The sequence below is a fragment of the Pleurodeles waltl genome, chromosome 5, assembly GCF_031143425.1.
Source record: "Pleurodeles waltl isolate 20211129_DDA chromosome 5, aPleWal1.hap1.20221129, whole genome shotgun sequence".
Taxonomy (NCBI): Eukaryota; Metazoa; Chordata; class Amphibia; order Caudata; family Salamandridae; genus Pleurodeles; species Pleurodeles waltl.
In genome coordinates, this window is record NC_090444.1 from 687,608,703 (window position 1) to 687,636,212 (window position 27,510).

A 27,510-nucleotide genomic window follows, 5' to 3' on the forward strand; every position below is an offset into this window, starting at 1 on the left:
GTGTCAGTCACATTTTGCTTCAACCCACTACAGCATACAGCATAGGGTAATGGGTCAACCTTCCTAAGCCACTGATTAACTTCACTTTGAGTGACTGTATTTTGCTCTTTCACAAGGAGCACATCCACACCCAAGGTAGTCCCCTCGTTGTCAGTGTTTTTACTTTATAATTACTTTAATGTGCCTTTGTGTTTAGAGCCTGATTTCATAACAGCACATCTTTGATGTGAGGACAGGGCACATTCCATCCATATCAGCTTCTGTCTCCTACCAATGCTATTGTAATGACCTTTGGAGTGGCCTTCGCTTATCTTACTGCTGCTGTTTCAGAGCATTGAAACTGTTCTGTAATTAACTATCTCCTTTTTACTACACATGCAATGAAGTTTAATTGTATCTATCCCATTATGATGTACAAATGAAAGCTTTAATATTATAGAATGTGAATACATAAACAGACAATTCTGTAGAATTGTTTATCATGGACTTAGTATTACCAGTGGGTCTTTAATAAACTTTACCCAGGAAATAAAACCACTTTTGGAGTGTTTCATTTTCAGCACACTTGTAACACTTTTTTTAAGCTTGGTGGGGTGTAATTTGGGTTTTAGTCTCCAAAATGTTATATTTTGACTCTTGGAAAAAAACAGATAACAGGTGTTTCAGTATCTGGTATCTGAAAATTGAATTAACAATGGTACACTGCAATAAGATTAGTACACCAACTCTGGAGCTACTCTAAAAAAGTTGTGGAGAACACAGCTTTTTGAAGGACAACAATAATAAAGACAGCAGCTCATGTGAATACTGAGTATAAGTTAACTTTCATTTATCCTTCCCTTCTTTCTTTCTTTCTAGCCTTCTCCCTTTCTTTAATCTTTCTTTGTTTCTTTTGATCCTTCCTTCTGTCTTTCTTTTGAACTATCTTTTGATACTTCTTTTTATTGGCTCCTTCTTTCTTTCTTTTCTCTTTCTTCCCTTTGATTTATATGTTATTTTATTTTCTTTCTTCCTTGCCTTATCTCTTTCTATCTTGCCTTCTTTCATGAAGGAAAGAGGCTGACAGCCAATGGCAAACCAATTGGCTTTTTATCGATCTGGCTTGGCAAAAACCTGTTGATTTAACCAAAATGAAGAGTGTAACATAGTTACTTATAGAAGTTTTCAGCTTTTAGCCAGGCTTTATCCATTGGTCTGTGGTTGTGTCATTAACATTCTTCTTTCACCCACTCCAACATGCATCAGGGGGCAATGTGTCAGCCAACTTCAGCTATAAGCTGACTTCACTATGAATTACGGCATGCCACGCTTTCACAAGGAACACATCCACACACAAAGTGATTCCTTCAGTGCCAGGGAGTACATTTTTGCCTTTACCATGACAAAACAAAACAAGAATTGCCAAATGCCAGACCTATTGTATTTGACAGTGCTTGTTCACATTGGGAAAATAAGACACCATTCTGAATGCAATCACTAGATTCAGAAATGTACATCTAGTAGACAAGCTGCAAACCATTTTTTATAGGTAAAGAATGTTTGTAGTTCTGCAGCATTTTGATCATACATTATAAAATGTTACTTCACCGCATAGAACTCATTTTGGTTATTCGCCATTATCCTGCATCCCATCCACTATCCATCATTTCGTCCATTCCTGATTAACCCCACAAACGTGGAGTGATCCTATTTCCTCATAAAGAGCTAGCAATGAATAATGTGCATCATGTATACTTTAAAGTGTTATTTAAACACTTCCAATAATTATTGACTTCCTCCACTTTTCTGTAGAGAAGACTGGCGCTAGACCAAGCTTTGCTCAAACAAATGGTTGTAGGTTTTAAGAAGCTATTCTTCTACCTAAGGTAAACCAATCTGAACCTGTTAAGCACAATGTTATAAATTGGAAGGGTGTGCTGTTTACCTTCGTTTTGATTGGGCTGTCACAAAATAGCACTGACCCATGCAGAAAGGAACAGATTTCATGAACTTTCCCTCACCATAAGTTGTATTTTGCGTGCTAAATAGCAACTGGGTGCAAATGAGCCCTTCCTGAACAGTTTATGCAATATAAATACTTTTCTTCCAGTGATTGCTAACTATGAATTGTATTGTCTGTTTCAAAAGAGTGTAGGAATACAAGGACCTCCAGTTTAGGTACTACAATGAGGGCATCCATATATGGAGTTGCATCCTTATCAGTACAATATTTTGAAGTTGTAACACCACAGGGACCACATTTTGCCCAGTAATTCAGTTTCCTACTGACAAAGATGCAAAGAAATATCCACTTAATGCCAACACATTTCCAAGAAACATTATTAGCTTCAAGCAGGATACGAGTTTGATTTCTCCAATCCTATGTCATGATCATAACCTATAACTATAGTACATCGGTTTCACCTCACTTCTGCAAGAGCGGGAAGGGACGTCATTCGATACTCCTTATTTACACATGGTCAGTGCCTGTTTTCAGTTACCTGTAGACTATGCAATTGTACTCTGTGGACAGGATATTGCGCCTAAGTAATTTTAACAGATGTATTCAAGTTTAGCTCAACTTTCTGTAACACTGAACACGTTTTTCATTTTCAGGAAGTTTATTAGATTTCCTCAAAGACGGAGAAGGGCGGAACTTAAAATTGCCAAATTTAGTGGACATGGCAGCACAGGTACGTGCAAATAAGAGTAAAAGAAAACTAAAAGGTGATAATTTCTGTCATTGAAGTTGATCTTGCTTTTTCATCATGCATGCTGTATTTTTCCCACAGGTGGCAGGAGGCATGGCTTACATTGAGCGGATGAATTACATCCACCGGGACTTGAGATCTGCCAACATACTTGTGGGTAATGGACTCATCTGCAAAATCGCAGACTTTGGGCTGGCAAGGCTGATTGAAGACAATGAGTACACAGCACGGCAAGGTAAGGTCATTAGAAGTAAACGGTGACTACCAACCAAAGGGTTGAATGACTGAACTTGTGTTTATGACACTATTTTTGCTTCACTAGTGCTCAAATAAAGTAAATTCTTGCTGTAATAAGTTATTTGCGCAGGTCCGAAGATGTGTCATGCCATGAGAGAGTGATCCATCAAGAAGTGAAAATGAGAGAGACGTACTGGCGAGAAATATTTCTGTTTGCCCCCAAATCAATTTCTGAAGTTTCACTACCTAAATTCTAGGATTATAAAAAACTAACACTTGGGTACACTTTATAAAACTTCCTCGGATAGGGGAGGATCTGAACCTATTGTTGAGGACGTAGAAGGATGAATAGCTGAACCTGACACTAAAGGCACCCGTGGGTAAAATCTAAGAAAAATTTAATTATGTTTGTTGGGCTTAGGCATCCATTTTTGCTAACTGATATATTCTCAAATGGGAAGACGGCAAGATACATATCCTTTTAGAGGTGCCATTAGGAGGGTGTTGAAAAGAGAGGTCAAGTTGACTTGGACTGGCTGAAGAGCTCGAGTTCGTCACTGCCATGCTGGTCAGGACTCCACTTTCCACCAGGCTTTTCATGGCAGAGTCCCCGCCATGAAAAGGCTGGTGGAAAACCAGTGCTGGGGGTCCCCCTGCCAGCTCCCTCAGAATGCGTATTGTGTGCAATGCAGACAGTGCGCATTCTGAGGGTGCAGGTGTGTGTTGGCATTGGCCTCGGCCAATGCCACTGCACTGTTTTCGCCGGGCTGACTGTCGGAAACGTTGTAATATGATGTTTCCACCGGTCAGCCCAGTGGAAACATCAGAATATGAAGGGGGTGAGGCCATCGGCTTGATGATGGCCTCATCCCCGTGGGTTTGGCAGTCCGACTGTCGGACCACCAATCTCATAATCAGCCCCTTATTCTTTGGAGCCCACAGACTTGCTCAGACTGTCTTGCTTTCTTCTTATCCTTGTTTGGCACAGTGCACCAGTTATAGTTTAAACAGCAATCAGGAGGCAATGAGCCCTCCCCAGCATTCGAGCCAGCTCCTGTGTTGCTCCCTCTTTTTTATCCTTGGTCACAGTGTACCAACACTGATTTAAAAACTATCATGGAGGCAGAGTCCCACTCCAGCACCTGGGTTGGATACTGCATCCCTCTCATGCCTTCTTCATGGTTGCACCTTGTCAGTGGTGATTTAGCAGTGATAGGGGAGGCAGGAAGACCTACTCCAGTGCTCAGGTCAGCACCTGTATTGCTCCCATACCAGGCTGCCCTTCTTGGTTGCCTCTTCTACTCAGACACAGAGCCTAGGCTCCTCTGGGTAGTCTCCTCTGCAGGGGTCTTATCCTTTCCCCTGACTGAGCTGGCCAGTCAGGCTTCAATACCAAGGCAGTCCCATATCTCTTTAGCAGCTCTTTGCAGAATTCTTTCCATATGTCACCTCTTGGAGGAGACTAGCTATCAGCAACCGTAGCCATGGACCTTACACGAATTTCTCCACAGAGTACCACTTCTTCAGTCAGTGAGGTAGATGGAACTAAATGGGGATGTTTTAGTCCCACCTTTGTAGTCAGCTTGCAGACAGGGAATGTAGATTGCACTGTCAGAGTCCCTCTCTTAGTATATCTCTCCTCTGCAGATCTTTATTTCACGTGGTGTTTTCCAAAACAGGTAGTAACTAGTGGTGTCTCAAGCTGGAACATACAAAACATGAACATAATCATGCCTAAATACCTTACAGAGGAGAGGATGTAGTGCCAGTGGTCAGAGCGACCGCTTCGGGAGCTAGAGATTAGGGTTCGAGCGTCAGCGCAACGTTCTGCGCTTAATCTCCCCTTACCCACTGACAGCACCTTGAGACCCTCAAGGATGATAAGCTGCACTACATAAATCTACATTTCATTGCATTTTACATCAATCTTTTACATTAGCACTTCTGGGCGATAATAAGGGTCTGGCCCTGCCTTGATATTTCCCTCTGCACAACAAATGAGACGGATGTGTCCACCTCCAATTCCTTCTTTCTATCCAAATGATAGTGCTCAGGAAGATACAGTTAGCAGGCCTCTTCTAAAAAGATCACTGCTGCATAGCTAAAGCAGCCCTGCCTCCCAGCACCATACCGTCTGACATCACAGCCAAATCTCAAGAATGCCAGTAGTACACTTTGCCAGTCTGGTGAGGGAATTCCTCAATATCCTTCTTGTCTCAGAATCTACCAGGGACGATACAAAATGGATCCCACTGGGCTCACAGTCACAATCAACATGGAGTCACACTGCAAGTCACCATGCATTCTCCGCCTGCATACACCACTCACTCAGGGATGTTGGGGCAGAGTGGAAAGTTCCCTTGGTGAGACATGTACACATCTCACTTTTAAAGAACAGGAACAAGGCCTGTTCTGTGCTATAGATGAAACGAAAAGGTATTCTACAACCTCTGCTCCATGATTATGTCGCAACATGAACAGCAGTCCCATTTCCTAGGAAGGCACCCTTGGTGCACCTTAACACACCACTATGCGGTGTTCTGGCTCTCAGAACTTTTTAAGCATCCTAGGCATCAATATAAACACACATTATTGTCATGCACGCTGGGCCAAAAAAATCAGGATACTACAGTAGAGTTATTCAGGGCAGGAAGGGCACTCTGTTCTGCAGTTTGTAAATAGACAAGAGGCGTTCAGTTGAGGCTGTGTAACTTAGCATCCGTGGGATAAGGTACTATAAAGCTTTGTCTACTAGAATAGAGTCTGGTACTGAATGTTCCCTCAAGGACACTAGAAAAACAAGCCTCTTTCAGCTATTCAGAAGATAGTTGGTGCAGTGAATGAGGAGATTCTTTGCACAATGTCACTGCAGCGCAACACCTGAGATCCTGTTTTCACAACTTGCTTATGTATTTTCATATCTTAGTTTTATGGGACATTGTTCATAACACTTAGTGCCCATTTGCCCATGAAACGCTTAAGAAATGCTCCCTGCAAACATAGAGAGGAATGGAAGTATGCAGTGACCCCATGTAAAATACATAAGTGGTTCACGTTGCCAACGCATGTATTTGTCCTGGCAGTGATCAGATCAAAAACGAAAGACCAATACACCGTTTTTTGTATTCCACAGGGGAGTTTGACGCATACTGTTCTTTGAAACATAAATCTAAAAGTCGCCTTTTGATGTGGCGGTATGGCCCAGACATTTCCCTTGGCTTTAATGCGGCTGCCCCCAGGGCTGGCTTCAGGGGGGACTGTTGAAAAACTATCTGGTCGTTACGCATGTATGTGTGCATTCTTCTACCGTGCTTCTGACTCAGCATCTGTTCCTCATTTAGCAGCTGCAGTACCTGAGTAATGCTAAGATCTTGATGAATTATGTTTTTTGGGCTGCAGGAGGTTGCATGCAGAGTGTAATATTCAAAGGGAGAGCTTAAGGAAGAGTTTGTCTCTTATTTGTATAGTAAACAAAATCACGACCAGGTAGAATAATCGGTATAGAAAGATGGTGTTTTTGCACCTGAGCTCATTGAGGGAGCACATGCCAATAAGCCTCAAAGGATATTGTTCTAGTTGCAAACTTCGCCTTCTATATACACAGAATCAGTCTGCTTGTAAAGAAATCAAGAGGCAACTGTCACGACTAAAATCTGCAGGTCTCTAAGAGTTCAAGGCTCAAAGCTCCAGAATTTATTGGATCTGACATTGACAACATATCTCAGCTATCTGTAATTCGGAAAGTTATTAAAAACCTATTCTGTTCTACTTGGCCTTTTTTTCTTTACTAATAGAAAGGGAGTAAATGGGGAACACTCAACAGAGGCCTTGCACCTCTGTTGCTTGGACTCCAAATCCCTATAATTGCGAACATTCATTCGGATGTGAACAGCGTTATAATGTAACTTTAAGGAGAAAAGCACCGCTAGGAATAACCTCTAAACACATAAATAATAAAAAGATTCGGCCCACCGCATTACATTTAAGCTAATATGTTCAACTTTGAATATGTGGCTTGAAAGTGCCACTGTACTATAGATAAACTGAGGGATGTGTAAATACTATAAAGTAAGCAATCATGCTCATACCCGAACAAAGATGAAATGAAAATTAAGATACAAAAGTCCAGATTCTTGTGCCATCTGCTGGGAAGGGGGCTGGTTAACACCAAAAGGCAGGCATTACCACAGAATTCCTGAAAATACTCCATGTTTTATTCTGTTGGTTCAAAATAGTTTGTAGCAGACCAGATCAATCTCCACCAGCTGTCCTAAGTAGTGAAATGTTGCACATTTTTAGAACTACTTAGTTCTGTACATGGCAGAAGTGTGAATTGTCAGGTTTCTACCCATGCATCTCTCTTGGAATGGCTTCTGCACATTTCCCTTAGACTCGTCTGTAGTAATTTAATAAAGCGTTGAAAGGTTTTTAGTTAACCACAAAGATGTATAAAAATAAATAAAAAAATAACGAAAATGCACTGTGAAAATAATGTAGAGAAATGACTTTTCTAATGCCATAACCATAAAAGAGTAATTGTTTAAAACATCTATCCAAATGTACAGATATATCATACTGGGTGAAAGGACAGCAAGGACCAGAGAGGCAGACCATCAATGACACAGACAAGTTCAGTGAGATTTACATGGACAGTGTAGGAAGTTGGCTCTGTATGTGCTATTTCAAAGTAAGGAATAGCATGCACAGAGTCCAAGGGTTCCCCTTAGAGGTAAAATAGTGGTAAAAATAGATAATACTAATGCTCTATTTTGTGGTAGTGTGGTCGAGCAGTAGGCTTATCCAAGGAGTAGTGTTAAGCATTTGTTGTACATACACATAGGCAATAAATGAGGTACACACACTCAGAGACAAATCCAGCCAATAGGTTTTTATATAGAAAAAATATCTTTTCTTAGTTTATTTTAAGAACCACAGGTTCAAATTCTACATGTAATATCTCCTTCGAAAGGTATTGCAGGTAAGTACTTTAGGAACTTCAAATCATCAAAATTGCGTGTATACTTTTCAAGTTATTCACAAATAGCTGTTTTAAAAGTGGACACTTAGTGCAATTTTCACAGTTCCTAGGGGAGGTAAGTATTTGTTAGTTTTACCAGGTAAGTAAGGCACTTACAGGGCTTAGTTCTTGGTCCAAGGTAGCCCACCGTTGGGGGTTCAGAGCAACCCCAAAGTCACCACACCAGCAGCTCAGGGCCGGTCAGGTGCAGAGTCCAAAGCGGTGCCCAAAACGCATAGGCTAGAATGGAGAGAAGGGGGTGCCCCGGTTCCGGTCTGCTTGCAGGTAAGTACCCGCGTCTTCGGAGGGCAGACCAGGGGGGTTTTGTAGGGCACCGGGGGGGACACAAGTCCACACAGAAATTTCACCCTCAGCGGCGCGGGGGCGGCCGGGTGCAGTGTAGAAACAAGCGTCGGGTTCGCAATGTTAGTCTATGAGAGATCTCGGGATCTCTTCAGCGCTGCAGGCAGGCAAGGGGGGGATTCCTCGGGGAAACCTCCACTTGGGCAAGGGAGAGGGACTCCTGGGGGTCACTTCTCCAGTGAAAGTCCGGTCCTTCAGGTCCTGGGGGCTGCGGGTGCAGGGTCTCTCCCAGGCGTCGGGACTTTAGGTTCAAAGAGTCGCGGTCAGGGGAAGCCTCGGGATTCCCTCTGCAGGCGGCGCTGTGGGGGCTCAGGGGGGACAGGTTTTGGTACTCACAGTATCAGAGTAGTCCTGGGGTCCCTCCTGAGGTGTCGGATCTCCACCAGCCGAGTCGGGGTCGCCGGGTGCAGTGTTGCAAGTCTCACGCTTCTTGCGGGGAGCTTGCAGGGTTCTTTAAAGCTGCTGGAAACAAAGTTGCAGCTTTTCTTGGAGCAGGTCCGCTGTCCTCGGGAGTTTCTTGTCTTTTCGAAGCAGGGGCAGTCCTCAGAGGATGTCGAGGTCGCTGGTCCCTTTGGAAGGCGTCGCTGGAGCAGGATCTTTGGAAGGCAGGAGACAGGCCGGTGAGTTTCTGGAGCCAAGGCAGTTGTCGTCTTCTGGTCTTCCGCTGCAGGGGTTTTCAGCTGGGCAGTCCTTCTTCTTGTTGCAGGAATCTAATTTTCTAGGGTTCAGGGTAGCCCTTAAATACTAAATTTAAGGGCGTGTTTAGGTCTGGGGGGTTAGTAGCCAATGGCTACTAGCCCTGAGGGTGGGTACACCCTCTTTGTGCCTCCTCCCAAGGGGAGGGGGTCACAATCCTAACCCTATTGGGGGAATCCTCCATCTGCAAGATGGAGGATTTCTAAAAGTTAGAGTCACCTCAGCTCAGGACACCTTAGGGGCTGTCCTGACTGGCCAGTGACTCCTCCTTGTTATTCTCATTATTTTCTCCGGCCTTGCCGCCAAAAGTGGGGCCTGGCCGGAGGGGGCGGGCAACTCCACTAGCTGGAGTGTCCTGCTGGGTTGGCACAAAGGAGGTGAGCCTTTGAGGCTCACCGCCAGGTGTGACAATTCCTGCCTGGGAGAGGTGTTAGCATCTCCACCCAGTGCAGGCTTTGTTACTGGCCTCAGAGTGACAAAGGCACTCTCCCCATGGGGCCAGCAACATGTCTCGGTTTGGGGCAGGCTGCTAAAACTAGTCAGCCTACACAGATAGTCGGTTAAGTTTCAGGGGGCACCTCTAAGGTGCCCTCTGTGGTGTATTTTACAATAAAATGTACACTGGCATCAGTGTGCATTTATTGTGCTGAGAAGTTTGATACCAAACTTCCCAGTTTTCAGTGTAGCCATTATGGTGCTGTGGAGTTCGTGTAAAACAGACTCCCAGACCATATACTCTTATGGCTACCCTGCACTTACAATGTCTAAGGTTTTGCTTAGACACTGTAGGGGCACAGTGCTCATGCACTGGTACCCTCACCTATGGTATAGTGCACCCTGCCTTAGGGCTGTAAGGCCTGCTAGAGGGGTGTCTTACCTATACTGCATAGGCAGTGAGAGGCTGGCATGGCACCCTGAGGGGAGTGCCATGTCGACTTACTCATTTTGTTCTCACCAGCACACACAGGCTTGTAAGCAGTGTGTCTGTGCTGAGTGAGGGGTCTCTAGGGTGGCATAAGACATGCTGCAGCCCTTAGAGACCTTTCTTGGCATCAGGGCCCTTGGTACTAGAAGTACCAGTTACAAGGGACTTATCTGAATGCCAGGGTGTGCCAATTGTGGATACAATGGTACATTTTAGGTGAAGGAACACTGGTGCTGGGGCCTGGTTAGCAGGGTCCCAGCACACTTCTCAGTCAAGTCAGCATCAGTATCAGGCAAAAAGTGGGGGGTAACTGCAACAGGGAGCCATTTCTTTACACAAGCCCCCCCCAGCCCACAGGCCAGGAGACTCAGCCAACGCTGGAAGAGTCTTCCTAGTCTGTCAGGCGAGGAAGAGTAGAGGAAATGGCTGGTTTGTTGCAGGGCCTACTCTGCCTTACATCCTCCTGTTCAGGTCATTCCCTCTGGGGAACTGACCCACTTCCACAGTGATAGGACCTAGTCTGAACTGCCTCTTGTCTGTGCTTTTTATGTCTTCACCCATTCTCTCTATTTTGAGGTCAGAGGTATCCACCTCTGCTAATCTTATCTTAGCCAAGGTCACCCCTAGCTTACCCAAAGAGGTTACCCAGAGCTGGAGTAACCCCACCATGACCAACAGGGTCAGGGGGCCTAACTTGTTATTTGGCATGGGGTCAGACCACCATGCCAAGGATAGTGCAGCCATAAAGGTTAACACCCAGCAGAGGCCACTGACAGCTGTCAGGGCCCAGAACCACACCTTTAGCTCTTCACCTAAAAGGGAAGGGGCTAAGTTACAGGCTTCTTTGGGTTCAGGTTGCCTGTCTGCTGTATTGGAGTGGGGGGTTACCACATCTTGTAGTGAACACCCTTCTTCCACTCTTTCTTCTGTTAGCTGAGGAGCCACCCACTCAGGTTTAACAGTTGCCTGACTAGCCAGGACTTCTTGTGGGTCAGGTTGGACTTTATCAGGGCCATTTTTGGAGTTCTCCCCTACTGGAGCAGAATCTCCCTGGCTTGCTGTAACCTTGGCTAAAGGTTGTCCACCCTTCCTACTCTGTTTTCTTTTCTTCTTCTTCTGGGGCCTGCTTGCATTTACTGCAGAGGCAGGACTTCCAGAAACCTTGGGAGAGGACTGGCACTGGACCAGTTCCTCTCTTGAGCTCTGACTAACCTCTGGGTAGTCATTTCCAAGGAGACAATCAAGGGGGAGGTCTGTACTGACTACTACCCTTCTCCAGCTAAGAGTGCCACCCACTTCTATGGGCACTAAAGCCACAGGCCTCTTAGTGACCCTGTCTAGGCTAACTCTTACCCTGGCAGTCTCACCTGGGATGTACTGGTTCGAGAGCACTAGCCTGTCATGCACAATAGTGTGACTGGCACAAGTGTCTCTCAGGGCAGTGGTTGGGATTCCATTCACCAGTAGGTGGTGGAAGTGTCTACTTCCCTCTGGAATCTCCAACTCACCTGTTGGGCCCTGTTTCCAGTTGAAGGCTATGAAGACCTCCTCATCTGAGGAGTCATCTCCCATGGCTACACTGGTTACCCCTGGAATCTTGTTCGGGGGTTTGTTTTTGGGACAAGAAGTGTCCTTGGTGTGGTGCCCAGACTGTTTACAGTTGTGGCACCATGCCTTAGTGGCATCCCAGTTCTTACCCTGGTACCCACCTTTGTTTTGGGTTGTGTCTTGGGGCCCACCCACCTGTTCTGGTTTTTGGGGGCCTACAGAGGACTCTTTTTCTTTGTTTCTAGTGTCACCCACTTTCTCCTGGGGAGTTTTTGTAACCCCTTTCTTTTGGTCACCCCCAGTGGAAGTTTTGGTTACCCTAGTCTTGACCCAGTGGTCTGCCTTCTTTCCCAATTCTTGGGGAGAAATTGGACCTAGGTCTACCAGATACTGATGCAACTTTTCATTGAAGCAGTTACTTAAAATGTGTTCTTTCATAAACAAATTATAAAGCCCAACATAGTTACACACTTCATTTCCAGTTAACCAACCATCTAGTGTTTTTACTGAGTAGTCTACAAAATCAACCCAGGTCTGACTCGAGGATTTTTGAGCCCCCCTGAATCTAATTCTATACTCCTCAGTGGAGAATCCAAAGCCCTCAATCAGGGTACCCTTCATGAGGTCATAAGATTCTGCATCTTTTCCAGAGAGTGTGAGGAGTCTATCCCTACACTTTCCAGTGAACATTTCCCAAAGGAGAGCACCCCAGTGAGATCTGTTTACTTTTCTGGTTACACAAGCCCTCTCAAAAGCTGTGAACCATTTGGTGATGTCATCACCATCTTCATATTTTGTTACAATCCCTTTGGGGATTTTTAGGATGTCAGGAGAATCTCTGACCCTATTTAAGTTGCTGCCACCATCGATGGGACCTAGGCCCATCTCTTTTCTTTCCCTTTCTATGGCTAGGAGCTGTTTTTCCAAAGCCAATCTTTTGGCCATCCTGGCTAACTGGATGTCCTCTTCACTGGAGTTATCCTCAGTGATTTCAGAGGTGTTGGTCTCTCCTGTGAGGGAACCAGCATCTCTGACTATTATTTTTGGAGTCAGGGTTTGAGGGACCCTGTTCTCCCTAGATAGGACTGGTAGGGGGGAATTGTCCTCCAAGTCACTATCCTCTTCCTCTGAGTTGCCACCCTCAGAGGGGTTGGCCTTTTCAAACTCTGCCAAAAGCTCCTGGAGCTGTATTTTGGTAGGTTTGGGGCCCATTGTTATTTTCTTTATTTTACAGAGTGACCTTAGCTCCCTCATCTTAAGATGGAGGTAAGGTGTGGTGTCGAGTTCCACCACAGTCACATCTGTGCTAGACATTTTGCTTCTAAAAGTTGGAATACTTTTTAAGAATCTACAACTGGTTCTAGAATCTAATTCAAACTTTTACAAACTTTTAAACTCTAAAAGAAATGCTAAACAGGATCTAACACAAGGCCCTAGCAGGTCTTTTAAGAATTTAGAAAACTTTTCAAATTGCAAAAATCAGTTTCTAATGACAATTTTGGAATTTGTCGTGTGATCAGGTATTGGCTGAGTAGTCCAGCAAATGCAAAGTCTTGTACCCCACCGCTGATCCACCAATGTAGGAAGTTGGCTCTGTATGTGCTATTTCAAAGTAAGGAATAGCATGCACAGAGTCCAAGGGTTCCCCTTAGAGGTAAAATAGTGGTAAAAATAGATAATACTAATGCTCTATTTTGTGGTAGTGTGGTCGAGCAGTAGGCTTATCCAAGGAGTAGTGTTAAGCATTTGTTGTACATACACATAGGCAATAAATGAGGTACACACACTCAGAGACAAATCCAGCCAATAGGTTTTTATATAGAAAAAATATCTTTTCTTAGTTTATTTTAAGAACCACAGGTTCAAATTCTACATGTAATATCTCCTTCGAAAGGTATTGCAGGTAAGTACTTTAGGAACTTCAAATCATCAAAATTGCGTGTATACTTTTCAAGTTATTCACAAATAGCTGTTTTAAAAGTGGACACTTAGTGCAATTTTCACAGTTCCTAGGGGAGGTAAGTATTTGTTAGTTTTACCAGGTAAGTAAGGCACTTACAGGGCTTAGTTCTTGGTCCAAGGTAGCCCACCGTTGGGGGTTCAGAGCAACCCCAAAGTCACCACACCAGCAGCTCAGGGCCGGTCAGGTGCAGAGTCCAAAGCGGTGCCCAAAACGCATAGGCTAGAATGGAGAGAAGGGGGTGCCCCGGTTCCGGTCTGCTTGCAGGTAAGTACCCGCGTCTTCGGAGGGCAGACCAGGGGGGTTTTGTAGGGCACCGGGGGGGACACAAGTCCACACAGAAATTTCACCCTCAGCGGCGCGGGGGCGGCCGGGTGCAGTGTAGAAACAAGCGTCGGGTTCGCAATGTTAGTCTATGAGAGATCTCGGGATCTCTTCAGCGCTGCAGGCAGGCAAGGGGGGGATTCCTCGGGGAAACCTCCACTTGGGCAAGGGAGAGGGACTCCTGGGGGTCACTTCTCCAGTGAAAGTCCGGTCCTTCAGGTCCTGGGGGCTGCGGGTGCAGGGTCTCTCCCAGGCGTCGGGACTTTAGGTTCAAAGAGTCGCGGTCAGGGGAAGCCTCGGGATTCCCTCTGCAGGCGGCGCTGTGGGGGCTCAGGGGGGACAGGTTTTGGTACTCACAGTATCAGAGTAGTCCTGGGGTCCCTCCTGAGGTGTCGGATCTCCACCAGCCGAGTCGGGGTCGCCGGGTGCAGTGTTGCAAGTCTCACGCTTCTTGCGGGGAGCTTGCAGGGTTCTTTAAAGCTGCTGGAAACAAAGTTGCAGCTTTTCTTGGAGCAGGTCCGCTGTCCTCGGGAGTTTCTTGTCTTTTCGAAGCAGGGGCAGTCCTCAGAGGATGTCGAGGTCGCTGGTCCCTTTGGAAGGCGTCGCTGGAGCAGGATCTTTGGAAGGCAGGAGACAGGCCGGTGAGTTTCTGGAGCCAAGGCAGTTGTCGTCTTCTGGTCTTCCGCTGCAGGGGTTTTCAGCTGGGCAGTCCTTCTTCTTGTTGCAGGAATCTAATTTTCTAGGGTTCAGGGTAGCCCTTAAATACTAAATTTAAGGGCGTGTTTAGGTCTGGGGGGTTAGTAGCCAATGGCTACTAGCCCTGAGGGTGGGTACACCCTCTTTGTGCCTCCTCCCAAGGGGAGGGGGTCACAATCCTAACCCTATTGGGGGAATCCTCCATCTGCAAGATGGAGGATTTCTAAAAGTTAGAGTCACCTCAGCTCAGGACACCTTAGGGGCTGTCCTGACTGGCCAGTGACTCCTCCTTGTTATTCTCATTATTTTCTCCGGCCTTGCCGCCAAAAGTGGGGCCTGGCCGGAGGGGGCGGGCAACTCCACTAGCTGGAGTGTCCTGCTGGGTTGGCACAAAGGAGGTGAGCCTTTGAGGCTCACCGCCAGGTGTGACAATTCCTGCCTGGGAGAGGTGTTAGCATCTCCACCCAGTGCAGGCTTTGTTACTGGCCTCAGAGTGACAAAGGCACTCTCCCCATGGGGCCAGCAACATGTCTCGGTTTGGGGCAGGCTGCTAAAACTAGTCAGCCTACACAGATAGTCGGTTAAGTTTCAGGGGGCACCTCTAAGGTGCCCTCTGTGGTGTATTTTACAATAAAATGTACACTGGCATCAGTGTGCATTTATTGTGCTGAGAAGTTTGCTACCAAACTTCCCAGTTTTCAGTGTAGCCATTATGGTGCTGTGGAGTTCGTGTAAAACAGACTCCCAGACCATATACTCTTATGGCTACCCTGCACTTACAATGTCTAAGGTTTTGCTTAGACACTGTAGGGGCACAGTGCTCATGCACTGGTACCCTCACCTATGGTATAGTGCACCCTGCCTTAGGGCTGTAAGGCCTGCTAGAGGGGTGTCTTACCTATACTGCATAGGCAGTGAGAGGCTGGCATGGCACCCTGAGGGGAGTGCCATGTCGACTTACTCATTTTGTTCTCACCAGCACACACAGGCTTGTAAGCAGTGTGTCTGTGCTGAGTGAGGGGTCTCTAGGGTGGCATAAGACATGCTGCAGCCCTTAGAGACCTTTCTTGGCATCAGGGCCCTTGGTACTAGAAGTACCAGTTACAAGGGACTTATCTGAATGCCAGGGTGTGCCAATTGTGGATACAATGGTACATTTTAGGTGAAGGAACACTGGTGCTGGGGCCTGGTTAGCAGGGTCCCAGCACACTTCTCAGTCAAGTCAGCATCAGTATCAGGCAAAAAGTGGGGGGTAACTGCAACAGGGAGCCATTTCTTTACAGACAGGTTATGTTGGGGGCAAGAAAGCCAGCACCAGCCCCTGTTTTTAAAGCAGTGGTTTACCTAGCCTAAGAGACATCCCCCTTATGGAGGGACTAAGCCAGAAACTTCTAATAGATTTCCCAGAATTTGTGAACGTGACTGAGTCCCTTCAATAATCTGATCCTTCTGCGATTATACCCACACACATGCACAAACACAGACACACTCATGCATGAGCAAGTAATTTAACATATTGCAACTTTTACGAGGAGCAGTAGCAATAATATTTTTGCAAAGAACATGCAGATTTCATAGCTCTCCATATGTAAAATTATCTCTGCTGCCACCTCCTTGCCCAGCAAATGATGAAACATAAATCAATGAATGTAAAGATTACTTTAAGACGCTGTGCACTTCTAGTGATGTTATAATTTATGTTTCAAAAATATCAACTTATGTCAGGGAAACATAAAAAGCATTTGTGGCATGGTGTATGAGACTGGTGATTATGCCATCGTTTTTAGTAGTGCTCTCAGCCATACGCTTTACTTTTTAAGTTCTGTATGAAAGCAACAAACTTAATAGTGTCCCACCTATAACTGTGAAAAGAACATAAAAGTTTGGCCATTTCACTGTCAATAAATAAAATTAGCTAGTTGAATTTTTGTTTTCAAAGTTGCTGTTTTGTGTGTTTAAAGAGGAAGGCAGCTATGGATAAAAGACATGTCAATGGGTCTCAGCTGAATATCTTATCAGACTCCCTGCTAATAAAGCTGAGGTGAATGATGTGCTGAGATGAAAGCGTTTTGCCGCCAGTTATCACCTAAGACTTTCTATGTTTCTATGACTTAAGGTACTCAACCATCCCAGGTCCCGACCATAAGGGCTGTGATTATTCTATAGTTTGGTAAACCTGCAGTAGCGGCTGGCAGCTTTAGGAGGGAGGGGGGCGGGCGGGACCCACACACACACACACACTCACTCATTCTTTCACACACAGACACGCACGCACGCACTTCCATTAACAACACTCATACCATTCAAACATGCATGCATGCACCAAACATTCATTTTAAAAGATCGCACACACTCATTCTTTCACACACACACGCACGCACGCACGCACATCCATTAACAACACTCATAACACTCAAACATGCATGCATGCACCAAACATTCAATTTCAAACATCACACACATACACACACACACACACACACACACACACACACTTACCTTCAGCCTCCAGGTCCCAGGAGGGTTGGGACTGCTGCCTTCGAAGGCAGCATTCCCAGCCTCGTCACAGAGTGGGATGGGGTCAGTGAGACTGCTGACCCCACCCCATTCTGTGACGAAGTGTCACTGATTGACAATCGCCCTGGGCGCTTCAGGGCGTAAACCTGAAGCGCCCAGGGAGAGTGTCAATGGGTGACGCTTTCCTCATCACCCAGGGGAGGGCCTTTAGGCACCTTTGCTGAGCCGAGGAGGTCACGCCCATAGGAGCTGTGACCTCCTCAGCCTAGCAAAGTTCAGCTCAGGCAGCCAGGAGTGTGCGCAAATCGCGCAGGTCTGCTCCTGGCTGCCTCAGCTGAACATGGAGAGTGTCTGTCAGGCTGACCTTTGTTCAGCCTGACGGACACTCTTCATGAGGGGCAAAAGGTGGGGGGGCTCTGCCCTAAAGGACGGGCTGCCACTGGTAAACTGCAATCTGGAAACACCCATGTTCGATGGCATCTGTCGCTGTAGATACGCATGTTCTGCAATAGCTCGCCATCTGGTGTTGGGCCGGAGTGTTACAAGTTGTTTTTCTTCGAAGAAGTCTTTCGAGTCACGGGACCGAGTGACTCCTCCTTTTGTCTCCATTGCGCATGGGCGTCGACTCCATCTTCGATTGTTTTTTTTCCGCCATCGGGTTCGGACGTGTTCCTGTCGCTCCGAGTTTCGGAACGGAAAATTAGCTAATTTCGGAAGATTTTCGTCGGTATTGTTGCGTTCGGGATCGGCGTACTTAGATTCCACACCGCATCGAAGATCGCAGAGCTCCGGTGCCCTTCGGGGTAGTTTTTCGATCCTCCGTCGGGGCCTGGTCGGCCCGACCGCGTGCTGAAGAACGCCGATGGAACGGACCCCGTTCCGTTTCTGCCCCAAATGCCACAATAAATACCCCTACACAGACCAACACTTGGTCTGCAACCTGTGCCTGTCACCTGAGCACAGCGAAGACACCTGCGAGGCCTGTCGTGCGTTCCGGTCCCGAAAAACACTCCGAGACCGTCGAGCCAGAAGACTTCAGATGGCGTCCGCACCGACAGCCCAACGGGAGTTCGAGGAACAGGAAGAGGAAGGTACCTTCTCGATCCAAGACTCAGACTCCGAAGGATTCGACGATACACAAACCGTGAGTAAGACGTCGAAATCCACTCAGAGGAACATTTACAAGGCCCAGGGGACGCCACCGCCACCAGGCCATGGCTCGACCCATAAATTCGGTGACCGACCGTCGGCACCGAAAAAGGCCCAAACAGTGCCGAGATCGTCCGACTCCGGTCGAGACACCGGCACGCAGCCTTCTCGGGACCGAGAAAGTGCTGGAGACAAGCCTCGACACCGAGATGCCGGTGTGGACACGGCTCGACACCGAAATAGCGGCACCGAAACAGATCGACGCCGAGAGGTTTCGGCCCCGAAAAGGAAAAAAGTCACCTCGGAGCCGAAAAAACACGCAGACAGAGTTTCGATGCCGAAACAAACTGCAAGCGACCCAGCTTCAGGCTCTTATACAGAAGAGCACTCGCTAACCTCCCAAATGCAGAAGCATAGGTTTGAGGAAGAGCTACAAGCAACTGATGTGGACCATACGCAAAAGCGTATCTTCATACAGCAGGGGACAGGAAAAATAAGCACCCTTCCCCCCATTAGGAGAAAGAGAAGGTTGGAGTTCCAGACGGAACAAACACCACAACCAAAAGTGGTGAAAAGAGTTACCCCACCACCCTCTCCTCCGCCCGTGATTAACGTCTCACCAGCACAAACTCCATCGCACTCCCCAGCTCACACCACCATGAGCCAGGGTGACCAAGATCAGGACGCATGGGACCTATACGACGCCCCAGTGTCAGATAACAGTCCGGAGGCATACCCTACAAAGCCATCTCCACCAGAAGACAGCACCGCGTACTCTCAAGTGGTGGCTAGAGCAGCACAATTTCACAACGTAAGCCTCCACTCAGAACAGGTCGAGGATGATTTCTTATTCAACACACTCTCCTCCACCCACAGCTCATACCAAAGCCTGCCTATGCTCCCTGGTATGCTCCGGCACGCAAAAGACATCTTTAAGGAGCCGGTCAAAAGTAGGGCAATCACACCAAGGGTGGAAAAAAAAAAAAAAAGTATAAGGCGCCTCCTACAGACCCGGTTTTCATCACTACACAGCTGCCACCAGACTCTGTCGTTGTAGGAGCAGCTAGGAAAAGGGCCAACTCTCACACATCTGGAGATGCACCACCCCCAGATAAAGAAAGCCGCAAGTTCGATGCAGCTGGTAAAAGAGTCGCAGCACAAGCTGCAAACCAGTGGCGCATCGCGAACTCCCAGGCACTACTTGCGCGCTATGACAGAGCCCACTGGGACGAGATGCAACATCTCATTGAACATCTGCCCAAGGACTTACAAAATAGGGCAAAACAAGTGGTTGAGGAGGGACAGACCATCTCCAACAACCAGATACGCTCCTCCATGGACGCTGCAGATACAGCTGCACGGACAATTAATACATCTGTAACTATCAGAAGGCATGCATGGCTCCGAACGTCTGGATTTAAACCAGAGATTCAACAAGCAGTTCTCAATATGCCTTTTAATGAAAAAGAACTGTTCGGTCCAGAAGTGGACACAGCGATTGAGAAACTCAAAAAAGATACGGACACTGCCAAAGCCATGGGCGCACTCTACTCCCCGCAGAGCAGAGGGAATTACAGCACATTCCGTAAAACGCCCTTTCGAGGGGGGTTTCGGGGTCAAAGCACACAAGCCAGCACCTCACAAGCCACACCGTCCAGTTACCAGGGACAGTATAGAGGAGGTTTTCGGGGACAATATAGAGGAGGGCAATTCCCTAGAAATAGAGGAAGATTTCAAAGCCCCAAAACCCCTACTACTAAACAGTGACTCACATGTCACTCACCCCCTCCACACAACACCAGTGGGGGGAAGAATAGGTCATTATTACAAAGCATGGGAGAAAATCACTACAGACACTTGGGTTCTAGCAATTATCCAACATGGTTATTGCATAGAATTTCTACAATTCCCTCCAAACATACCACCAAAAGCACAAAATTTAACAACACACCATTCCAATCTCCTGGAGATAGAAGTGCAGGCACTATTGCAAAAGAATGCAATCGAATTAGTGCCAAACACACAAATAAACACAGGAGTTTACTCACTGTACTTTCTGATACCAAAGAAGGACAAAACACTGAGACCAATCCTAGACCTCAGAGTAGTGAACACTTTCATCAAATCAGACCACTTCCACATGGTCACACTACAAGAAGTATTGCCATTGCTAAAACTACACGACTACATGGCAACTTTAGACCTCAAGGATGCTTATTTCCATATACCAATACACCCATCGCACAGGAAATACCTAAGGTTTGTATTCAAAGGAATACATTACCAATTCAAGGTACTGCCTTTCGGATTAACAACCGCACCAAGAGTCTTTACCAAATGTCTAGCGGTAGTCGCTGCACACATAAGAAGGCAGCAAATACATGTGTTCCCATATTTGGACGACTGGCTAATCAAGGCCCATTCGTTCATACAGTGCTCAAATCACACAAATCAGATCATACAAACCCTCTTCAAACTCGGGTTCACCGTCAACTTTACAAAATCCAACATTCTGCCGCGCAAGGTACAACAATACCTAGGAGCCATAATAGACACATCAAAGGGAGTAGCCACTCCAAGTCCACAAAGAATTCTAAATTTCAACACCATCATACAACGCATGTATCCAACACAAAAGATACAGGCAAAGATGGTATTACAACTCCTAGGCATGATGTCTTCATGCATAGCCATTGTCCCAAACGCAAGACTGCACATGAGGCCCTTACAACAATGCCTAGCATCACAGTGGTCTCAAGCACAGGGTCACCTTCTAGATCTGGTGTTAATAGACCGCCAAACTTACCTCTCGCTTAGGTGGTGGAACAACATAAATTTAAACAAGGGGCGGCCTTTCCAAGACCCAGTGCCACAATACGTAATAACAACAGATGCTTCCATGACAGGGTGGGGAGCACACCTCGATCAACACAGCATACAAGGACAATGGAACGTACATCAAACAAAACTGCATATCAATCACCTAGAACTTCTAGCAGTTTTTCAAGCACTAAAAGCTTTCCAACCAATAATAGTTCACAAATACATTCTCGTCAAAACAGACAACATGACAACAATGTATTATCTAAACAAGCAGGGAGGGACGCACTCCACGCAGTTAAGCCTGCTAGCACAAAAAATTTGGCATTGGGCAATTCACAACCAAATTCGCCTAATAGCACAGTTTATACCAGGGATCCAAAATCAACTCGCAGACAATCTCTCTCGAGATCATCAACAGGTCCACGAATGGGAAATTCACCCCCAAATTCTGAACACTTATTTCAAACTCTGGGGAACACCTCAGATAGACTTGTTTGCGACAAGGGAGAACGCAAAATGCCAAAACTTCGCATCCAGATACCCACACAAACAATCCCAAGGCAATGCCCTATGGATGAACTGGTCAGGAATATTTGCTTACGCTTTTCCTCCTCTCCCTCTCCTTCCTTACCTGGTAAACAAACTCAGTCAAAGCAAACTCAAACTCATATTGATAGCACCAACTTGGGCAAGGCAACCCTGGTACACAACGCTGCTAGACCTATCAGTGGTACCCTGCATCAAATTGCCCAACAGGCCAGATCTGTTGACACAGCACAACCAAAAGATCAGACACCCAGATCCAGCATCGCTGAATCTAGCAATCTGGCTCCTGAAATCCTAGAATTCGGGCACTTACAACTTACCCAAGAATGTATGGAAGTCATAAAACAAGCCAGAAGGCCATCCACCAGGCACTGCTATGCAAGTAAATGGAAGAGGTTTGTTTGCTACTGCCATATTAATCAAATACAACCATTACACACAACTCCAGAACATGTAGTGGGTTACTTGCTTCACTTACAAAAATCTAACCTAGCTTTCTCTTCCATTAAAATACACCTTGCAGCAATATCTGCATACCTGCAGACTACCTATTCAACTTCCCTATATAAGATACCAGTCATTAAAGCATTCATGGAGGGCCTTAGGAGAATTATACCACCAAGAACACTACCTGTTCCTTCATGGAACCTAAATGTTGTCCTAACTAGACTTATGGGTCCACCTTTCGAACCCATGCACTCCTGCGACATACAGTTCCTAACCTGGAAGGTGGCATTTCTCATCGCCATTACTTCCCTAAGAAGAGTAAGCGAGATTCAGGCGTTTACAATACAGGAACCTTTTATACAACTACACAAAAATAAAGTCGTCCTAAGGACCAATCCTACATTTTTGCCAAAGGTTATTTCACCGTTCCATCTAAATCAAACAGTGGAACTTCCAGTGTTCTTTCCACAGCCAGATACCGTAGCTGAAAGGGCACTACATACATTAGATGTCAAAAGAGCATTGATGTATTACATTGACAGAACAAAAAACATCAGAAAGACTAAACAACTCTTTATTGCATTTCAAAAACCTCATGCAGGAAACCCAATTTCAAAACAAGGTATAGCCAGATGGATAGTTAAATGCATCCAAATCTGCTACCTCAAAGCTAAACGACAGCTGCCCATTACACCAAGGGCACACTCAACCAGAAAGAAAGGTGCTACCATGGCCTTTCTAGGAAACATCCCAATGCAAGAAATATGTAAGGCAGCCACATGGTCTACGCCTCACACATTCACCAAGCACTACTGTGTAGACGTGTTATCCGCACAACAAGCCACAGTAGGTCAAGCCGTATTAAGAACATTATTTCAGACTACTTCCACTCCTACAGGCTGATCCACCGCTTTTGGGGAAATAACTGCTTACTAGTCTATGCAGAACATGCGTATCTACAGCGACAGATGCCATCGAACTGAAAATGTCACTTACCCAGTGTACATCTGTTCGTGGCATCAGTCGCAGTAGATTCGCATGTGCCCACCCGCCTCCCCGGGAGCCTGTAGCAGTTTGGAAGTTACCTTCAATTATTTATATATGTGTCATCTCAACCTTAAATAGGTGCATACTTAGTCACTCCATTGCATGGGCACTATTACTACAATTCAACTCCTACCTCACCCTCTGCGGGGAAAAACAATCGAAGATGGAGTCGACGCCCATGCGCAATGGAGACAAAAGGAGGAGTCACTCGGTCCCGTGACTCGAAAGACTTCTTCGAAGAAAAACAACTTGTAACACTCCGGCCCAACACCAGATGGCGAGCTATTGCAGAACATGCGAATCTACTGCGACTGATGCCACGAACAGATGTACACTGGGTAAGTGACATTTTCATTGTCTCTAGCAATGCCTGTTAGGTTGTACTAGCCTGTGGCCTGTAAATGAAAGATTAAGAACTGCCATCTGGAGAGAGAAAGAAAAATAATACAGATGTGTAATATTCAGATGATTGTAAATGCATGATCAGTGAAGCTAGAATTGCTTTGTTGCAAGGAATATTCGTTATCTTGCTTTTTTTATCCAGTTTTCACCCTCCTAGCTTGCCATTATTGGGCAAAGATCCTGTCACTACAAATCTCAGCCATAAGTCAGCGTGAGGCACTAAATACAGGATGAGTGGAGCCCTGCATCCTCCCTGCTTTTCAAAGCTGCCTCACAAGTACTGACATGGGCCCGAATTACTACCTGTCTTTCTGTGCCTTTTGTGAGTGTCCATAGCCACTGACCTGCCTCGAACTACTGTTGATGCTACCCTGCACCAGCAAAAACCCCAGACTGCCATACTGGCCCATAATCAATTTTACAGCCTAACCCCTATAAGACTAGTGATTCAAATAGCCAGTCTGGATTTCTGCAAATTAACCAAGCCTGTGTGAGCTCAGCATCAGTGCAGTCACAGTGTGCTAGTCAGGTGGCTGGTCACGTCCACCATTGCACAGGCATCATCAGATTTTTAAAAATCCCTGAACTTGTAAGCATGCATAACATATTTGCAGACTAATTGAGTGAAAGGATATCGAACTGAAACAAACAGTAATGGATAACATGACATTATTGGAAGCTTGGAAGATGGTGAGGTAATTGGGGCAAGAAGCAGTACGCAAACCTGTAATGTGAAAGTTAATGACTGTGTGAAGCACTGGAAACATTGTAGAAGGGTTACCTTGAAGGAGCATCATGAAAGTTGGAAAGTGTGCACACTGCAACAAAGTGGATGTGAAAATGTCCGTGTGTGTGCTTGTAAAATGTGGATAATGAGGCATCAAGAAACTTTAGAAAGAAAACACCGAAACTACTCTGTATAGCAATATTTAAATGTTTCTGAAAGAGAGCACTCGGGATCCACAGAAAAGTTGTCTTATATTCTACTAACGTTTTACAAATGTAATTAGATTAACATGCATAACAAGGCTTTGTTTGTCATCAAATATAACAGAAATTCCTATGAGGTCATTGTCAAAACCCCCAGTATAGTGTTCTGTACATTGCACTACATTTTAACTAAGTATTTTGTACTACAGTATTAAATATGTGTTCCAAACCATAAGCACTCTTTAAACACCACTTTGACAAATGGTACTGTCCCAATGTGCTAAAACAGAACTATTTGCCACAAAATTACTCCTTTTATTGGAGAACAAAAAGTTCCTCTCTGAAAGGTATTTAAATGCTACCAAATATTGACCTATGTTTCCCGCCTAATGAGTTATAAAATTTTACATTTGCAAGACATATCCGAATTCCAAATGACTACTTATCACCCTGACTAAGGGAAGGTGGGTGGTTTCAATCCTCGAGGTTTCCACAAATATTATTGGCGTAATGAGCTTTAAAATACATCATTTGCGACTAAGTTCCCAAAGTTCTTTTGTATGATAACTTCTATACACCCTACTTAATTTTCGTTGAGTCCTACAATCTTATGAATAAGGTGAAAGATTTAGGGCCTGATTCATGAAAAGTTACCACCGCCTTTGCGTCATTTTTTTACACAAAAGCAGTGCAAACCTACAAAATATAAATATATTTTGTAAGTTTGTGCCGCATTTGTGTCAAAAAATGACACAAAGGCGGCACTAATTTTCGTAAATCAGGCCCTTAGTGTGCTTATAAATGCACCCTTTGAAAATATGTTTCCTAACAATTCCTTTGGGAGACAGATATGCATTAAAGGTGTTTTTTTAATCATAAAACTTATTAGTCATTATTACTTACTAGCTGTGTGCATAAAAATGTGTGTGTCATTAAATATCACCAATGTTCTGTAGGTGGGGTAAATATCCCCTCCTCGTCTCCTGCAAAGCGGTAATTAAATGCTAAGAAGTTTTAATCAATGTCACTAATATGTTTACAAATGCACCATCTGTCTCTTCAATACTAAACATCCCTTTCGTGGAACCAAGCCTCTATAAGCTCCCTTTAACTCCTTCAAATGAACTATTTGCCTCTAAATCTTCCAATAAATTTCTTAGTATGAACTCTCATCTCCCTCTGTAAAGTGGTCTTAAAATCGTACAGGCTTTGAACAACATCACAGAGTGGTACAGAAAGGGTTGTTAATCATTGTGGTTCTCAAGAACGTTTTTGAGGAACTTCTTTTTCCCCTATAAAATTATTTTCAAATCTTGCAATGATGTCAAATGAAACTAGCCTTATTTGCAAAAAATGAACTCTTTGCAAATACATTCCTCCAAAAATCCTTTGGGAGAATGCCGATCCTGCCAGTCAACAACATGTTAATTTAGAATACGAATAAAAGTAATTGCAACTTGCCTTACCTAGGTTGTTAGTTTAGATGTGCCATGTGGATAGAACAATTTCCAATTCCAATCCAATATAGTATTAAGTTCTACCAATCTTTTTGCCAATAAACAAAACTATGTTCCAGCGAGGAAGGGCTGTTACTCACTATTTGAAATTCTAGTCCAATGTTACTCGAAGCCAACCAAAGGTTGGGGACCCTGCACCATGATATGCAGCACCTACAAGTGGTCTGGACGAATGCAATCCCACTGCAGCACCCTCCTCTACAAGGCCTAGCATGATCTAGAGTTTTAAAATGGCAACTGTTTCAAGGGGCCCAAACTGACACTTTGCTGCCTTCTACCTTGTCAATTATGTCACATTTGCTGCTTACGGGGGAAATCTGCAACAACAACAAAAACAAGCATTTGCAATGCAACGGGTCTCGCGTTTGCTGATGTTAGAGCTGATCGCTGTAAACTCCTAACCCGACTTTTCATCTATCGGCAAAAGTGGTTTTATGTACGTAACCCGAAAAAGAGAAATTAACTGTGTAAAGCGCTCGACTTCTGCCAGTCGAAATCGCGCTAGGAAAATAGAGAAAAAGTAGTCCACGATCCGACAGAAAACAGCGAGCCTTGCATGTTTTCTGTACTTGGTCGCTGCGCTCGAGGAGGGCTAACCACCGGAAAAGGCATGACGTGTGCATGCCTTCCACTAATGAAAGCAAGCAGATTTTACTAGGCAAGCCCACGAACCAATGAAACACACTGACGGGACGTCGACAGGGCTCCGAGCCCTTTTCTAATAACTAAAAGCGCCTCGCTGCGATGCGCGAGCGCATGCAACGCAGGCTCGACCCTAACGAGGTGGATGTAATCCTGGAATTAACTGCTAGCAATCGTTTGAGTCACATTCCAGGCCATCATTTTTCCGCTCACTATGCCTCTCGCGTCAAGAGACCAGCCATATGCAAATTATTCCTGGTGCTTCTCCAACAGGGACGGCCTACACAGTATTAACATTTCAAAATACTTTTTAAAAAATGCCTGCCTTTTCATAGAAGCAAAATTCCTATGTTCGGGAGACCTATCTATCATGTACTCTGCACGCAGGAGCCAGGCATATGGATGGTTCTAATTTGCAGCATCTGCTGTGATTGGCTGAGTCTGCTATAAAACCCACTACCACTTTTTGAAGAAGGCTTTTCGTGCTACATTCCCTTTTTGGTTTCCTGCATTCCTAAAGGCACCTTGGGGATGATAATTTTAGTCTCTGGTGTGTGGCCTCATATTGAGAATGCTACGTTCTGAGCGCAGACGTGTTATCACAAGGATTTCAGCGCTGGAGACAGTCTGCATTGACTAATGTGACTCATCGGCTACTTCCTGTCTCACTGGCCACTGTGGGTGCCAATGTTCTTTGTAGTCTCTGATGTTAAATGTCCCAACTCAATTAAAGGCTGAGTATGAGCAGCCTAAGTGTGCCATCAAAATGACTCACTCTCCCCAGCACCCGCATTAAGAGTCTCCCTACACTTCAAGCGAAAGATCAATACAGAGTCAGCAAAAGAATATATTGATTTGATTATGGAGACTAAAAGTACATGTTTTGGAGACACCGCTTTGTTCCAAGTATTTGTATTCACCAGAGGTGGGGGAGTTAGCTCACTTCCTATTAGTTCAACTCTGATATCCTGTTAGCTGGACTCATCAACTTTCCCTTTGTGTCACATGAAAAACCTAACATCTTGGGAAATGCC

General features: G+C 45.4%; 1 protein-coding gene across 2 annotated transcripts in view; it reads left to right on the plus strand.

Moving 5' to 3' along the window:
- The window catches only part of FYN (FYN proto-oncogene, Src family tyrosine kinase), a 473,812-nt gene that overhangs the window by 418,118 nt on the left and 28,184 nt on the right, over positions 1-27,510 (plus strand). For both annotated transcript variants that reach the window (XM_069234594.1, XM_069234595.1), the window contains exons 11-12: positions 2,596-2,672; positions 2,772-2,925. In XM_069234594.1, coding sequence (XP_069090695.1) covers positions 2,596-2,672; positions 2,772-2,925 — 231 coding nt within the window. The remainder of the gene's footprint in view (positions 1-2,595; positions 2,673-2,771; positions 2,926-27,510) is intronic.